Here is an 18,656-nt window from a genome sequence, read left to right on the forward strand (position 1 = left end):
CGCAACTTGTTCTTTCTTTTTAGCATGCAACTTGTTGATGTCGGCTCTTGATCATGACCTGTATGTACCTGTCTCCAGACTCCGGAGAAATGAGGATAAATATTGGTTTCTTTCAGTTACAACTTTTTTCTAGTGGAGAAGATAGGACTAGAGCACGTGCTCTGAGGTGGGAAACACTGTTTTCTGGTGGAAACAAATTCTTAAATAATTGCATACTCAAGCCGTTAATACAGTTGTTGTCATAGAAAAGCAGTATGCCTCCGGTTGCGCAAAACAGAACATGTTCATACTGCCAAAAAACAGTAAACATTATTTCACCCACACGGTGCGAAAATGTTACTCCCTCCATCCCATAATATAAGAACGTTTTTGACACTACACTAGTGTAAAAAACGCTCTTATATTAGGGGACAGAGGGAGTATTTCCCAATGGAAACTTGCTGAGGGATAGGGCATTTTGCTAGCTGTGGTAAATATATTGTTTTCTTTGCATTTTTTTCTGACATTTCGAAAGTACTCCGTCCGTAAATAAATATAAGAGCTTTTAGATCACTAAACGCTCTTATATTTCTTTAGTACAATAAGTATGGTTTACATCCCAGGAGCAAAGCCGAACTGCTTTTACAGGCGTCCTTGACCGAATGATTCGGCCAGTCAACCATGCGTCCACGCCTGAGCACCTTCCACGAAGCTGCCTGTCCCCAGGTTCTTCTACATAACAAAAGCTCCAGTTTATGTCAGCCACAGGAGCAACGGTTCCACAGATGGCAGCGGTGCGCGACTCTTCGGCCCTCCGCTCACTGCCTTTCTTCTTCCTGCTCCTCGTCGCCAACAGCAAGGCCACCATGCTAAACATCACCAACCGATGCTCCTACACCGTGTGGCCGGCCGCCGTGCCCATCGGCGGTGGCGTGCAGCTCGACCCGGGGAAGTCATGGACCCTCAACGTATCCGGCCTCACCTCCAGAGGACGCCTGTGGGCGCGCACGGGCTGCTCATTCGACGGCAGAGGCGACGGTTCATGCCAGACGGGTGACTGCGGCGGCACGCTCGCCTGCACGGACTATGGCCAACCGCCGGTCACGCTAGCCGAGTTCACGACTGGCCGAGGCCAGACGGACGATTTCTTCGATATCTCCCTCGTCAACGGCTTCAACGTGCCCATGGATTTTCTGCCGGTGCCAACAAAGGGAGGGCCAGGGTGTAGCAAGGGGCCGCGCTGCGAAGCCAACATAACGTCGCGGTGCCCAACTGAGCTGCAGGCTCCGGGAGGCTGCAACAACGCGTGCATCGGGAATGGGACGAGCAACTGCGAACCCACCACCTACACCGTCTTCTTCAAGCAGATGTGCCCGGATGCCTATACCGACTACAACGACTTCACTTGCCCGACGGGAACCAACTACCAGGTCATCTTCTGTCCCCCGTTCAATCTAACAATTGAACCGGCACCCGCGAGCTCTCTGCCTGCACCTAGTAGGCCATCAAGCAAGAGACTGAAATCCTCCATCCTAAGAAGCCATGTTGTGATTATTATAGCTCCTGTGGGTGGTTTCGTTTTGCTCGCGGTATTGGTTACAATCATTTTCTTCACATGTAAATGTAACCAAAGGGCACAACGGCACCAGGAGATGGAGGAAGAGGAAGAGTTTGGCGAGCTACAAGGAGCACTAGTGAGATTCACATTTCAACAACTAGAGGTAGCAACTTGGCAATTCGCAGACAAGCTTGGGGAAGGAGGATTTGGGTCTGTTTTCAAGGGGCAATTTGGTGAAGAAAGAATCGCAGTGAAACGTTTGGATCGAGCTGGCCAGGGGAAGATGCAATTTTTAGCAGAGATTCAAACAATCAGCAGCATCCACCACATCAACCTGGTGAGATTGATCGGTTTCTGTGCAGAGAAATCTCATAGGCTCTTGGTATACGAGTATATGCCCAAGAGATCCTTGGATAGGTGGATTTATAGTCGCCATGACAATAATGCTCCTCCTCTGGATTGGAGCACGCGATGCAAGATTATTACTCACATAGCTAAGGGTCTCTCTTATCTTCATGAAGAGTGCACAAAAAGAATTGCTCATTTGGATGTCAAACCACAAAACATCCTCTTAGATGATAACTACAATGCAAAACTTTCTGATTTTGGACTATGCAAGCTCATTGATAGAGATATTAGCCAAGTGATTACTCGAATGAGAGGCACACTCGGATATTTAGCTCCTGAATGGTTGACATCACAAATCACAGAAAAGGCTGATGTCTATAGCTTTGGTGTTGTGGTCATGGAAATCATTTGTGCAAGAAAGAACCTTGACATCTCTCAATCTGAAGAGAACATCCATCTTATTACACTAGTGGAAGAAAAAGTGAAGAGTGGTCGGTTGGTAGATTTGATTGACAAGAGCAGTACCGACATGCAAGCACACAGGCAAGATGTAATTGAGATGATGAAGCTCGCGATGTGGTGTTTACAGATTGAGTGCAGAAAAAGGCCTAATATGTCTCATGTTGTAAAATTATTGGAAGGCGGTGACATGAAAGCAAACACCAACATAAGTAATAACATTGTTGCAATAAGTCCAACAAAGTTTGGTATGGCTGGAAATCTGAGCTACTCAGATTCGCCTCAAGCCTCAGATCTATCAGGCCCAAGGTAAACTGAGAGAATCCTAAGAAGATATGCAATTAGACTGCAAGCAAGAGACTTTTTGTCTCAATGTATAATGTTTAACTTCTTTGATTTAGAAAAAACCAAGCCTCTGTACTGATAGCGTTCATTTGGCTTCTCGCCACTTCTTTGATTTAGAAACAACAACCTAGCTAAGACCAAACATGGTGGTAGTGACAGGCCGATGGTTAGTGGTAGCTTCTCACCACTAACCGGCCAAGTGGCCCGTCAATGATAAACAAGTCATGACTAGCCCAAAACAGATGAGCCAATCATGCGTCAATGATGATATGATTTGGCCGGTCAGTGCTATCTACGCCTGTAGTAGTGGGAGTCCCCAAGTGTAAGGGCATTTGTATCCTTTAGATGTTTTGGTGATTGATGACAATGCTTTTGTGGACTAATCGTGTGCATTGAGTTTTTCAGAGATTCATCCTTTGGCACGAGACGATTCCCTCCCCTCGGAGTTTGAAGCGAAGACGGTGTAGTACTTTCGAATTAGTTTGGTGTACTAGTATCGTAGGGATCACCGTACTATCAAGAGGAGGTCCGCTTTGGAAAGGCTAGGGTGGAATCATCACGTACACTTCCTTTGCACACCCTCTGAGCCTTTCCGCTTCGTTGATGAGCTCGTTCCCCTCTCTTAGTGTGCCCTCTCTGGTCCCAGCAGTAGTACCGCGGGCCGGAGCAGTAGTACCGCTTGGGTGCTACAAGCGGCAGTACCGCTCCACAGCAGTAGTACCGCTGTAGCCCCCAGTCGTAGTACCGCTGCGGCTTCGTGCTAGTACCGCCTCGATTCGAGGGGTCTTTTTCCGTGTCGGGTTTTACGGTACTAGCCGCGGCAGTGGGGGCGGTAGTACCGCTCGTGTGCGGTAGTACCGCCCTGACCACCGCGGTAGTACCGCTCTGTGCCCAGCGGCAGTACCGCTCTCTGCGGGGCTGAAGTGGGGGGTAACGGTTGGATTGCTTCCCCCACTATAAAAGGGGGTCTTCTTCCTCAAAGTTGACCTACCTCTTCCCCCAAAAGCTCCATTGTTGCTCCAAGCTCCATTTTCGCCCGATCTCTCTCCCTAGCCAATCAAACTTGTTGATTTGCTCGGGATTGGTTGAGAAGGCCCCGATCTACACTTCCACCAAGAGATATTTGATTTCCCTCACTTATCCCTAGCGGATCTTGTTATTCTTGGGTGTTTGAGCACCCTAGACGGTTGAAGTCACCGCGGAGCCATAGTCCATTGTGGTGAAGCTTTGTGGTGTTGTTGGGAGCCTCCAATTAAGTTGTGGAGATTGCCCCAACCTTATTTGTAAAGGTTCGGTCGCCGCCTTCAAGGGCACCAATAGTGGAATCACGGCATCTCGCATTGTGTGAGGGCGTGAGGAGAATACGGTGGCCCTAGTGGCTTCTTGGGGAGCATTGTGCCTCCACACCGCTCTAACGGAGACGTACTTCCCCTCAAAGGAAGGAACTTCGGTAACACATCCTTGTCTCCACCGGCTCCACTCTTGGTTATCTCTTACCTTTACTTGTGCACGCTTATATTGTGTTGTATCCCTTTCTTGCTTGTGCGCTTGTTGTTGTTGCATCATATAGGTTGCTCACCTAGTTGCATATCTAGACAACCTACTTTGATGCAAAGTTTAAATTGGTAAAGAAAAGCTAAAAATTGTTAGTTGCCTATTCACCCCCCTCTAGTCAACTATATCGATCCTTTCAATTGGTATCAGAGCCTCGTCTCTTTATTAAGGACTTTACCGTCCAAAGAGTATGGTTGACGTCGTAGACGGTGTGGAGGAGCACTCCGGTGTGAATCCGGTCGCGTCTACGGGAGATGGGGGAACCGCGGTCTCTCGTGAGGAATTCAATGTGGCGTTGGACACATTGAAAACCTCCATGACGACCGAGGTTGAAAGCATGTTTAATAAATTCTTAGAAGGGCTTAAACTTTCCACCGCACCGTTGAAAGTGGGTGATCCCGCTAACAAGGTGACGGATGCTACCTCCGACAAGGGGGAAGCTACTAGCGAGAAAGCTCCTTCTTCTAGTGGTAAAAATGGGACCGGCATCTTTGCCCATGTGGAACCTCCACCTGTCTATGGTGGACCGCTCCCTTCCACTCATTTGAATCATGCCGGCCCGGCCCCTAAGATTTAGAAGAATGTAGATTTTGATTCTTGGGTCTATCGTTTTAAGCGTCGTTTAAATCATGTGAACACTAACCTTTGGAGAATCATTGAAGAAGGTTTTTATCCGCATGACCGAAGTAACTTCACTCCTAGAGAAGTTGTGGATCATCAATTCAATGAGAATGCTCTCTTCATCATCCAAGAAGCAATCCCACCCGAAGATCTTCCTCATCTCCGGCCTTACACCGTGGCCAAAGATGCTTGGCTCCAAGTTGTTTCCCTCTATCGGGGAAGCGCAAGCATTCAACGCTCCAACTATGAAGTGGTGCAAGATGAAGCCGACGAGTTTGCAATGAAAGAAGATGAAGAACCTCGTGAGCTTTTTCGGAGAGTAACCAAACTCGCGGTCTCTCTCCGAGATCATGGAAGTAAGGACACGGATGACAATTGGATCAAGCGCAAATTCCTCAAGGCAATGATGCCCTACCACAAAGCCATGTCCTCCGTAATTCGTCAAAGGCCGGACTTCCACACCTTGTCATCAAGTGAAGTGTTGGATGAGTTTGTTGCTATGAGCATCTTGGACAAGACCGCCGACAATGCGGTTCTTCGCTCTCAAAGAGTAAAGAAGCCCAACCTTGCTCTAAAGGCCAAGGTTAGTATGGAGGAAGAGGATGAAGAGGAAGAAGAGGAGGGCAACCTCGAAGATACGAAGTATGCCTATCATGAACACATGGCTCTTGCTTCAAGGCAATTTTGGAGCAAGAAGAACACAAGGCCAAACTTCAACAAGAACAATTCAAGTGGCGCAAAGGGCAAGCAACGAGTGAGGACTTGCTTCAATTGTGGCAATGTGAGCCACTTTGTTGCGGAGTGCCCTTACAAGAAGAGGGAGGACAATGGTGGCAAGCTCATTAGAAAGGACAAGGCCAAGTCGTTCCCCAACAAGAGCAACTTCACCAAGAAGACTCATCCCAAGGCATTGGTGGTACAAGAAGAGTACAATGAGGATGATGACGATGATAAAGATGGTGAGTCGGTTGCCATGGCCTCCGTTGCCATTGCGAAGACTCCACAGATGTCTCTCTTCGACTCACCCAATGAGAACATCACCGCCAAGTGCCTCATGGCTAAAGCCACCAACAAGGTAACCCCCAACATCAAAACTACCATCATTACTCATCCTTCTTCGACAGATAGCATTGATGAACATGAGGGGACAAATGTGGAGGAAAATGAGTTTGAGACCTTTATGGGTAAACTCAAGGGTAAATCCAAGAAGCACTTCGTTGCTCTCTTGGAACAACTTGGTGAAGCCAATGACATGATCTAGGGTCACGAAGATACCATCTCTAAGATGGAGGGGCATAGTCGTGACTATGCCGATGAGATTTCGGATCTTTCCAATGCTCTTGACGAAGAGCGTGGTCTTCGTTTGGCTCTTGAGGAGTCATACAATGATGATCATGCTAAGTTAAAGAAAGATCTTGAGCATGCTCTTATTGTGTCTCGTGTGCTAAACTCCGAGAAGGCAAAACTTGGGGTTATCTTGCTAGACTTAAAGAGGAGTTTGACATTCTCGACAAGGCTCACAAAGTCTTGAAGGGTGTTCATGCTAGCCTCAAGGAGTCTCATGATCAACTCCAAGTAAAGCTAACTAAGGAGAAAGCCACCTTTCCTCATATGGTGTTAATTGATAATGCAAATGCTACTAACCCTTGTTGTGAGCATGTGCATCTTGTTGAGGAGAATGCTAAGTTGAAGGAGCAACTTGAGAAAGGCCTTGTGTCATGCATACAAGGTGAGAAGAACCTCCGCGACCTTTTGAGAAACCAAAAGGAAGTTGTGGGCAAGGAGGGGATTGGGTTCGCACCCAAGCCCAAGAACAAGAAGAAGAATGACAAGACCAAACGACCTCCTCCTCTCAAGCAAACTTTTGTGAAGGAGGGAGAGGGTGCTTCCAAGGAGAAGAAGAACAATGCGAAGGGTGACGGTGTCAAGAAGGGCAATACCACCCCATCCAATAAAGCCGGCGACTTTAATCCTTCTTATGTGTTATGCCGTGCTAGTGATGGGCATGTTTATGCCAAATTTGTTGGTTCTCCTCAAGAGTACATTGAATGGTCTATTTGGGTTCCTAAGATCCTTGTTACTAACATCAAAGGACCCATTACAAAACGGGTACCTAAAAACAAGCATTGATCTCTTGTAGGTGTTTGCTTCCGGTGGGGGATCATGGTTGCTCGATAGTGGAGCTACAAATCATATGACCGGAAGCAAGGACTTGGTGGTGGACGTGCACAAGATTCCATCTATGCCCACCAATGTCGAGTGGGGTGATGCCTCCTCCTCTAAGGTATTGGGACTCGGCAAAGTAGTCATTTCTCATGATCTCACGATCGAGAAAGTCATGCTTGTTGAGTCCCTTGCATACAATCTACTTTCCGTTCGTCAACTTGCTATCATGGGCTTTGCCACCTTCTTTGATATTGATACCGTGGCCCTCTTGTGGAGCAAGACTCTTAAAGTAGCCTTTGTTGGGCATGTCGAGAACGGTCTCTATGTGATTAACTTTTCGGAGCGACCCACTAAGACCGCGACATGCCTAATGGCTAAAGTTGACGTGGGATGGCTTTGGCATCGCCGTTTAGCCCATGTCAATATGAGATCTTTGCAAAGTCTTCTCAAGGGGGACCATGTCCGTGGACTAACGAACGTTAGTTTTGCTAAAGATCGTGCTTGCAGTGCTTGTATCGAACGAAAGCTTCATGAGAAGGCTCACCCTCCCACGACTCTCATTTACTCGAAGAGGCCTTTGGAGCTCCTTCATTTGGATCTCTTTGGGCCTCCATCCTTTGATAGTCTTGGGGTAGAAAGTATTGCTTGGTAATTGTGGATGGCTATTCAAGATACACTTGGGTGTATTTCTTCAAGAGGAAGAGTGAGACCCAACAAACTGTCATTGACTTTGCAAATGAAGCCCAACGTCAACACAATGCAAAGATCTTGACAATAAGAAGTGACAACGGCACCGAGTTCAAGAACTACACCTTGGATGAGTTTCTTAGTGATGAGGGGATCAAGCATCAATATTCCGCACCTTACACCCCTCAACAAAACGGTGTTGCGGAGAGGAAGAACCGGACGTTGATGGATGCCGCAAGGACCATGATGGCGGAGTTCAAGTCTCCATACAACTTTTGGGCCGAAGCCATCAACACCGTGTGTCATGCATCCAATCGGCTCTACCTCCGCAAGGGCTTGAACAAGACTCCATATGAGATACTCACTGGTAATAAGCCCAACCTCAAGTACTTTCGGGTGTTCGGGTGTAAGTGTTTCATTCTCAAGAAAGGTGTTCGATTGTCTAAATTTGAGGCTAGAGCATATGAGGGCATATTTGTTGGTTATGCTACAAACTCTCATGCTTACCGTGTCCTCAATAAATCCACGGGACTTATTGAGGAGACGTGTAACGTGGAGTTTGATGAGAATAACGGCTCCCAAGTGGAGCAAAGTGGCACTTGTGATGTAGGTGATGAAATTCCTCCTCAAGCCATAAGAAGAATGGGTGTTGGTTTTATCCTACCCATTGAGGAACCCCTTGTGGCCGAAGGAGAAGGACAATGCTCCACTCAAGTGGAGCCATCACCAACCCAAGGCCCACACGCTTCCGAAGAACAAAGTGAAGGCCCTCAACCTCGTGAACAAGACCAAGGGCAAAATCATGATCAAGACGGTGGAGACACACCAAGTGATGACCAAGGTCAAGTTCTCTCCTCCGAGCAAGTTCAAGATCAAGAACAAGCTCAAGACGGCGCTCAAGATGATCAAGTATATGAAGCTCTCGAAGATCCAGATTGGCTCAATGCTATGCATGAAGAACTCAACAACTTCGAGTACAACAAGGTGTGGAGATTAGTGCCAAGGCCAACGGGGAACCACAATGTCATTGGAACGAAGTGGATATTCAAGAACAAGCAAGATGCTCATGGACCATCATCCGCAACAAGGCATGATTGGTGGCACAAGGCTACTCCCAAGTCGAGGGTATCGACTACGGTGAAACCTTTGCTCCCGTTGCTCGCCTTGAATCTATTCGTTTGTTGATTGCTTATGCTTCTCATCACAACTTTAAGTTGCAACAAATGGATGTGAAAAGTGCTTTTCTTAATGGACCTATTAATGAGTTGGTGTATGTCAAGCAACACCCCGGGTTCGAGGATCCCTACTTTCCCGATCATGTGTATCAACTCGATAAGGCACTCTATGGCCTTAAACAAGCCCCACGTGCGTGGTATGACCACCTTACCGAGTTGTTACAAGATCGTGGGTTTGAAGTTGGGCTAATCGACCCCACTCTTTTTACTAAGAAGGTCAAAGGGGAGTTGTTTGTGTGCCAACTATATGTTGATGACATTATCTTTGGTTCCCCTAACAAAGCTTTCAATGAGGAATTTGCCGCACTCATGACCTCAAAGTTCAAGATGCCTTCCATGGGAGAGTTGAAGTTCTTTCTCGGTTTCGAAGTAAAGCAAAGAAGAGAAGGAACCTTCATCAACCAAGCCAAATACACTCAAGACATGCTCAAGAGATTCAAGCTAAGTGATGTCAAGCCGGCGTCCACTCCAATGCCCACCAAGTGCCAACTTGACATCGATCCCAATGGTAAAGCGGTGGATCAAAAGGTATATCGCTCCATGATTGGTTCATTACTTTACCTTTGTTCATCTAGACCGGATATCATGTTGAGTGTGGGAATTTGTGCACGTTTTCAAGCCGCACCTAAGGAAAGCCACTTTGTGGCGGTCAAGCGAATCTTTCGATATTTGGCTCATACCCCAAACTTTGGCTTATGGTACCCAAGAGGAGCAAACTTCAAGCTTGTAGGGTATTCGGACTCCGATTGGGCGGGAGACAAAGTGGATAGGAAGTCCATTTCCGGAGGGTGCCAATTTCTTGGTTGCTCTTTGGTAAGTTGGTCTTCTAAAAAGCAAAGTTGTGTGTCTCTCTCATCCACCGAAGCGGAGTATGTGGCGGTCGGGAGTTGTTGTGCACAACTCTTATGGATGAGGCAAACTTTAAAGGATTATGGTGTCATTTGTGACAAAGTGCCTCTTTGGTGTGACAATGAAAGTGCCATCAAGATTTCTCTCAATCCGGTGCAACACTTCAAGACGAAGCATATTGAGATTCGGTATCACTTCATCCGGGATCATATTAGGTGAGGGGAGATCGAGCTCAACTATGTCAACACTCATGATAACCTTGCAGATATTTTCACGAAGCCATTGGATGAAGCAAGATTTCGCGAGTTAAGGCATGAGCTAAATATCATTGATTCGAGCAATGTGGTTTGAACCTTTGCACACCCCTCACATTCATCATGCATTTTTGTCTAGGTGTAGGCATGGACATAGGGGGAGTGTTGTTCTCTAAATGAACTCTTCCTCCCCCCATAATGCATAAACTAATCTCACTCTTTCACATTAGCCATTTTTGATGGTACTTGTGCTTCAAAGACGAGTTTTGGTCATGGGCCCAAGGATAATTCTTCGCGGTGCCATACCAATTGACTCAAACATAGGTGGCCTCAGCCACCGCCCCTTTCTTGAAGGGGTGTGTCTTCTGACCTCTTGCTAGTGTTCTTTAGGTGTCTCTTGGTTTTCTCTTCTTGCCGTCGTTTTCTTTTCTTTTCTTTTGTGCCGTGCTTGTTGAGTCTAGTTTTGAGTTGCGCTGGGCGGTACTACCGCTGTTGCTGCGCGGTACTACCGCTTAGGTGCATAAGCGGTACTACCGCCCTCAGCCGCGGTACTACCGCCCATCACCGCGGTACTACCGCTGAGGGGCGGGACCAGGGGGTTAAGTCGTGGGCAGGGGTGGTTTCCTCCCCCCATACCCATTTGCTTCGTCCCCTCGTTCCTCTTCGTCTCTCCAGTGCCATCTCGCCGCGGGAGGGCTCCGGCGGCCCTCCGTCTCCGGACCGTTTCTCTCCTTTTCCCTTGGTGGAGTCGATCCCCACCTCGTCCTCTTGCCATGGATGCCGGTATTGCCCCCGCTCCCCTTCTCTTCTTGTCTAGTTTTCAGACCTCGTGTTTTAGGGGCAATAGTGGTTGCATCTCTAGATTTTTGGCCAAATCTAGGCTTGAGTAGGTTGGAGAAGGCAACTAGACCCTTTGGATTGGTGTTTGGTAGGTTTATTTTTGAATTTGGCATCCCCGGTAGTGCCGGATCTGTCCACGGCAGTAGGGATCCTCCGTGCCCCGTCTCGGGCGGTACTACCGCCCCTCCTGCGCGGTACTACCGCGCGAGCGGCACTACCGCCCATATGGCGCAGTACTACCGCTGGAGCGGTACTGCCGCTGTGCAGGCGCGGTACTACCGCCGGATGCCCAGTTCCATCATTCCCTACCGCATGTTGATCCATGTTTGTTGTGTTTATTTGGTTTTGATCGTTCCTTCTGGTTGTTTCGTGTGTCCGTGTGTTTGGTTCCAGGTGATGAACATCCTGAGCAGCAAGTCCGCCGTGTCAACCCCGGGCGTTCAACGTCAAAGCGGTACCGCTCATCTGAGTCTGCAGGTGGTTCTTCCAGTGCTCCACCGCCGCTAGTGGGTGCTTCCTCAAGTGCTAATCCTCATCTCAAGAAGAAGAGTGCCAACAGGCCAAAGTCAACTGGCAAGAAGGTGACTGAGATGACTGCCAAGGAATTCTGGGACAGGCGTCGCCGCAACCCATATGAGAGCCCAAGAATCCAACCTTGTCAATCGCCCGTTCTGGAACCGGTTTGAGTATGCCACCTACTTTGACGTGATAAAGGCTAAGAAGAACCTCTTTGTCAATGTTCATTCCATCAACATGGATGCTATGGAGAAGGACCCGGAGTACTTTGGTGATGCCCTTCAGATGTGCTCTCAGTTGAACATTCTCAAGATCATGCAGTTCAACAAGGACTTTGATGCAGATTTGGTGGCTCAGTTCTATGCCACTGTCCACCTAGGAACTGATGTAGACAGGACTCTAACTTGGATGACTAATGGGAAGTTGCTAGCTGTCAAGTGGAAGGCCTTCATGGAGTTGCTTGAGGTGGAAGATCAAGGGCTCGAGACTCCAGTCGGGTTCCGTCCTCACCACAATGTTACCTCCACTCACAAGCAAGCCCTCTGGCCCTACTGTACTCTGAAGATCAACCTTGAGACCAAGAAGGAAACCTATGAGCTGTCTGCCTTTCTGGACATCCTTCACCGTATCTTCCGCGAGACTCTCTTCCCTCGTATCGGGAATCTGGACATGGTTCACTCCTATCTCGTGGACATGCTTCTCTTCTGCCAGTGTGAGAAGGAAGCAAACACTGGCGAGTCCCTGGACATCTCTCATGTTATATGGTCTGAACTTCCGTCTGCTGTTTCTGAGCGCAAGTGCCCGATTTATGCTCCGTTTATCATGTTGCTCATTGAGAAGGCCTGGAGAAGTACCTATCCCGAGGAATTGCTGGAAACTGGAGAGTTGGTTTCTCATGAGATCAAGCGTCTGAGGAAGGACAATTGGGGCACCTCCGTTCCTAAATCTGGGGTTCCTTCTTCTGCTGCTGCCATGGAGACCGAGGGCGAGGCTGATACTGGTGTTGACCATGACTATGTGCCTTCTGAGGCAGAGCCCTCTTGGGCAAAGAAGCTCAAGCTCAAGATGAAGAAGATGTTCTGCATGGAGTCTCACGGTCAGTACATGACACATGTGGCTGAGAAGAATGCCAGAGGACGCCACAAGGAGCTTATGCGTCAGTTAGGTGCGACAGTCACCAGCGGCTCTGAGGGTCACATCACTGAGGAGGAGGAGTGGATCCAGCAGCACTGTCCGTGGACCGATTCAGATGCCGAGCAGTTTCCGACCGAGGACGGCGGTGCAGACGATCACGCGGAGTACTGATGTTCGAGATCCTCAGCATGCTCTCACCTGGAGCCGTAGGAGCGCTCTTTGCCCCTTTTGGTGTCTCGATGCCAAAGGGGGAGAGAGTTTAGGGATTTGCGTCATTGTGTTGCGAGTGTGTCTGTGTGCTTTCGTTGTGTTTGCTTCCATTTGCTTTGTTTGGTTTTGTGTTCCGTGAGACCTAAGTTCCAGACATATGGTGTGAGACATATGCTACCTTATCCTTATCATATCTTTATCTATGTCTCTTGTCATTTAGTATCTCATGAGTAGCATGCTTACTATGTCATATTTCCTGCTCTCATGTATCACGCTTAGGTTGTTGGTCTCTAAAATACAGGGGGAGTGTTGATCCTAGTATGTGTGCCGTGCAGTCCAAAGCACTTATCTTGATGGCACACATCTAGGGGGAGCCCGTCTATATTTTAGAGATTTGGGGTCTGCTTATGTCTTTTGTCTGTTCCCGTTTGTGCAAATCCCGTATTGTCATCAATCCACCAAAAAGGGGGAGATTGTAAGGGCATTTGTATCCCTTAGATGTTTTGGTGATTGATGACAATGCTTTTGCGGACTAATCGTGTGCATTGAGTTTTTCAGAGATTCATCCTTTGGCACGAGACGATTCCCTCCCCTCGGAGTTTGAAGCGAAGACGGTGTAGTACTTTTGAATTAGTTTGGTGGACTAGTCTCGTAGGGATCACCGTACTATCAAGAGGAGGTCCGCTTTGGAAAGGCTAGGGTGGAATCATCACGTACACTTCCTTTGCACACCCTCTGAGCCTTTCCGCTTCGTTGATGAGCTCGTTCCCCTCTCTCAGTGTGCCCTCTCTGGTCCCAGCGGTAGTACCGCGGGCCGGAGCAGTAGTACCGCTTGGGTGCTACAAGCGGCAGTACTGCTCCACAGCGGTAGTACCGCTGTAGCCCCCAGCCGTAGTACCGCTGCGGCTTCGTGCTAGTACCGCCTCGATTCGAGGGGTCTTTTTCCGTGTCGGGTTTTACGGTACTAGCCGCTGCAGTGGGGGCGGTAGTACCGCTCGTGTGCGGTAGTACCGCCCTGACCACCGCGGTAGTACCGCTCTGTGCCCAGCGGCAGTACCGCTCTCTGCGGGGCTGAAGTGGGGGGTAACGGTTGGATTGCTTCCCCCACTATAAAAGGGGGTCTTCTTCCTCAAAGTTGACCTACCTCTTCCCCCAAAAGCTTCATTGTTGCTCCAAGCTCCATTTTCGCCCGATCTCTCTCCCTAGCCAATCAAACTTGTTGATTTGCTCGGGATTGGTTGAGAAGGCCCCGATCTACACTTCCACCAAGAGATATTTGATTTCCCTCACTTATCCCTAGCGGATCTTGTTATTCTTGGGTGTTTGAGCACCCTAGACGGTTGAGGTCACCGCGGAGCCATAGTCCATTGTGGTGAAGCTTTGTGGTGTTGTTGGGAGCCTCCAATTAAGTTGTGGAGATTGCCCCAACCTTGTTTGTAAAGGTTCGGTCGCCGCCTTCAAGGGCACCAATAGTGGAATCACGGCATCTCGCATTGTGTGAGGGTGTGAGGAGAATACAGTGGCCCTAGTGGCTTCTTGGGGAGCATTGTGCCTCCACAGCGCTCTAACGGAGACGTACTTCCCCTCAAAGGAAGGAACTTCGGTAACACATCCTTATCTCCACCGGCTCCACTCTTGGTTATCTCTTACCTTTACTTGTGAACGCTTATATTGTGTTGTATCCCTTTCTTGCTTGTGCGCTTGTTGTTGTTGCATCATATAGGTTGCTCACCTACTTGCATATCTAGACAACCTACTTTGATGCAAAGTTTAAATTGGTAAAGAAAAGCTAAAAATTTTTAGTTGCCTATTCACCCCCCCTCTAGTCAACTATATCGATCCTTTCACCAAGTGTCTTTACCCAAACCATAGACGAGAGGTCACACAGTTGTTAAGAGTATTAGTTAGTCGTATAGCTTGTATGTGTAAAGGCAAGCCCATCTGGCCCATGTACTTGTGTTTATCTTATTATTCCAAAGAAATAGAGAAGGTTGACTTGGCCATTCCCCACTTTATCTAACATGGCATCAGAGCTTGGGCTGCCCAATCCCTAAACTAGCCTCCTCTCTCTTTCTCTCTCTCACCACCGACAAGTCATTGGTGGCCTTTTCATTCTCGTCAGGTACAATTGATATGAGTTGGATCCCATCATATATTGCCCCACCCACGACAATATGTGCCTGATTAGCAGTGAGAGCAGACAACATCTCTTGAAGAAAAACCTCTGACTGAATCTCACTGACACTCAAAATCTCTTGAAGGGTAAAACACTCAAATTTTGGTCTCCCTGCCAGCTTTCACTGACACTCGCACTACTACTACTCCGATGGAGCTCCACTTGCAGTTGCGTCCTAGTGATGGAATTCTCCTTCAAGATCCTTCGCGCTATTGCCATGTTGCGAGAAGCCATGTCTATCTCACCGTGAGCAGGCCTAACATTTCACATATTGTTCACATTTTGAGTTAATTTGTCAGTGCTCCTACATCTGTTCATTGTAGCCACTTTTTTACGTGCTTCGGTACTCAAGGGGGACATCTTCTCAGCAGTTGTTTTATGCTCACTCCAACCAGCTCCAGCTTCATGCTTACTTTGACTCCACATGGACGAGTGATCCTGTTGATCATTGGTCATCGCTCTGTCACCGGCTATTGTCTCTTTCTTGTCACTTCTCTGTTTGCATGGACGTCTAAGAAACATATTGCAGTATCCCGTTCCAGTGTTGAGGCTAAACTTCAACCCCTCGCCACTACCACGGCTTTGGCTCCGGTGGTTCCTGGCTGGTCTTGGCGTGTCATGTGATGCACCCACCTTGCTCCCTTTGTGATAGTACCGGTGTTATTCAGATTGCCAATGATCACATTAAGCATGGGCTAACCAAGCATATTGGCGTGGATGCGTTGTTCATGCGTTCTCACTGCCAAGAGTCAATTATTCCTCTCCAATATGTTCCATCGAAGCTTCAAGTGGCAGATTGCTTCGCCGAGGCTTAGACGAAGGAACACCATAGGCTCCTCAAACTCAATGTTCCTCCCACCCCTTTGAGTTTGAAGGGGGTGTTAAGAGGATTAGTTGGCTATACAGAGGCAAGCCCATTAGGTCCATGAGGCCCATGTAACTTTGTGTATCTTCTTCCAAAGAAATAGAGAAGGTTGACTTGACCATTCCTCATTTTATCCAAAACAACTTCATGCTAGGTCTTCTCTTTTACTTCCTCTGTCCCATAATGTAGTGTCAAATAAATGTCTTACATTATGGGACGGAGGGAGTACTTGTCTTGAAAATAAATATGCGAGCATCGTGCGGGAGCCTCATTTTCCTATTTTCAGGTCGTGGCGACGGCGCCTTTTTTCATCTCCCTACCCGTGATACTGAAGACGCGTTCCACAATGCAAGAACCTGGGAGGCGGGCCTCGGAGCCGCTCCATGAGCAAGTGGAGGGTCATGGACTTAATGCTGCTAGCTTCTGATGGGTGCTTCAGACCTTCGGTGTTGTACTCTCTCCATTCCAAAAAATAAGGTGCGCACACATTTTAAAATTGAATTTTGCCTATAGATCAGGCCAACCAAATGTGGCCTATATGTAACCGAAATCATACTCTTAAATTCGTATTAACTATTCAATGGTATAATTTTTAAGTCATAACAAAAATACTATTGATATAAGTTATAGTCAAAGTTGAATTTTGAAATGTGCGCACGTCTTATTCGTTGGATTGAAAAGGGTGCCTCGCACCTTGGATGAAGCACCGGTGCTTGGTCGAAGTGTTTGCCATGCCTCATACGGCAGTGCCCTGCCAGTACTATGGGTTATTGCCATGCCTCATACGGCAGTGCCCCTGTCAGTACTATGTTGTATGGTGTGCCCGGAGTCACAGATGACTTCGTCGATAGCATCTTTGCCTCAAAATATAAGACGTTTTTGGCTAATTTTTTTTAAATAATACATTTTTTTATATTAAATTACAGAAATAATATGCCGAAATTATTATTTTCAAAAATAATACACCGTTGGCCCGCTGCAGGCCGACTGGGCCTAATCGGCCCACAGCAGGCCGATCGGCTAGCAGCAGGCCGACTGCAGGCCCGGCTGGCACGCGGCGGCCTGTGGTTGGTCGGGCCACGTCGCGAGGGGGAGGGATTGGGCTGTCGGCGTGGTGCGCCCCTGTCGGCCTACCGCCCGCCGATCGGCCAGCTGCTGGCCGACAGGGTGCTGCCACCTGACGCGCTGGCCGGCCCGTGCCTTATCCTCCCCTTCCTCCCTTCTTCTTCTCCCCTTGCTCGTTTCTTCTTCTGTTCTCTGTGTTCTTCCCTTCTCCTCTCTCTACAGAAAAATGGCACCCATTTATACACCTAAATGAGCAAGATTTTCGCGATTTTGGCACCGTGAATGGGTTCAACTCATTTAGGGCAGCCAAAAGAGGTGTCAATCTACTGATGGGGTAGCTCGTGGTGGTCGTGGTGAGCATTTTGGTGGAGGTGGTGGTGGTGAAGTTGGGGCAGTGTGGTGGTGGTGAAGTTGGGGCAGTGTGGTGGAGGTGAAGCTGTTGTTCGTCGTTCTTCGTTGGAGCCGGAGCACCGGCAGTTTTTCGTTCGTTGTTCGTCGTTCTTCGTTCGCACGCACGCTTCAAGGGTATATTTCAGCCCACATTTTATTTTTCGTAGGTGCTCCGGTAGTATTTGTTAATATGTTTCGATGTGAAATAAATTTTGTGTGCGATTATTGTTATTTGTCCCGGTAGTATACGTAAATATTTGTAGTTGCTACGGCAAATATTCGTAATATAGTTGTAGGTGTGTGAATTGTATTAGTTGTTAGCGGGGATAATAAGTTGTTGCTTAATACTTGACACGTACAGAGGTGCGTGATAAGAAGTTGGAAACATGAATAAAAAGTTCGAAAGAAGAGACAAGTTTTTTTTAAAGAGTTCGGGTCGGCATGTGCATAGCATGTCAGTGTGATGAAAATTTAACAAGCAAACAAAAAATGAAAAAAGTACAACTACATGTTAAAAAACGTTTCAGTCTGTTTCAAGCTTTAGGTAATTGTTGAACACACACCACAATTTTAGGACGACAAGGAAGGGCATGAACAGGACAACTGCTGACTGGCTAGTTAGACTAGAGTCGTATGTTATAGAATGGGAGACAGCAAACACAAATCTATGGCACGAGAATCGCAATTTCGATCTCAATGAATTCAATCTCTATTTGCGGCGCTACATGACCGGAACACGGTTACGCATTGTTAAGTACTCCCACCCAGAGGAGATACCGGATCCTACTCCGTCGGATATGTACCCGAGCTATGATACTTCGGGCTCTAGGCAGTACGCGGTAAGATATATTTTCTTTACGTAATGTTGTCACATACTTTGATGTGCAAGAGACAGACATTATTAATCGTCATGGAAATTTGCAGGCTACCTTGACACGCGAACTCTACGACGACGTGACCACCTTTGGACGATCACTATCGTCTGGACCTCTTCTTCAGCATCGTCCAGTGGTATAGCCCTTCTTGGAAAGAATTCAGAATAAGATACGGACTGTGTACGAGGCTATCACGTGCACCCGGAGAACCGATGTTGTTCAGCACCAGCAGGAGCAGCCGCGTCACTGCATGCACCGACATCAACCACGTCCACGTCTAGCACATCAGCCGACAACCAGGCCACCCCGTCCTGACCAACCTGGCAGTTCTACGTGGCACCCGCAGCACTATGGTCCCACGTCGAGCTTCGTGTTTTCTCCACAGCCACAGCAACACGGTCCCTCGTCGAGCTTCGTGTTATCTCCACAGCCACAGCAGCACGGTCCCTCGTCCAGTTTCGTGTTTGAACCAGAGCAGACGTCACACCCAGCAGGTATGCGTCTTCATATTTATTGTTTTCAATATTAAT

The 18,656-nt window shown here is 48.0% G+C and overlaps 1 protein-coding gene across 1 annotated transcript; it reads left to right on the forward strand.

Moving 5' to 3' along the window:
• Positions 1-764: 764 nt before the first annotated feature.
• Positions 765-2,744, forward strand: LOC123049833 (PR5-like receptor kinase). The gene has a single exon (XM_044472700.1). It carries the CDS (start codon positions 765-767, stop codon positions 2,655-2,657), a length of 1,893 nt encoding a protein of 630 aa, XP_044328635.1. The 3' UTR covers positions 2,658-2,744.
• Positions 2,745-18,656: the final 15,912 nt, after the last annotated feature.

The sequence above is a fragment of the Triticum aestivum genome, chromosome 2D (assembly GCF_018294505.1).
Source record: "Triticum aestivum cultivar Chinese Spring chromosome 2D, IWGSC CS RefSeq v2.1, whole genome shotgun sequence".
In the NCBI taxonomy this organism is placed as follows: Eukaryota; Viridiplantae; Streptophyta; class Magnoliopsida; order Poales; family Poaceae; genus Triticum; species Triticum aestivum.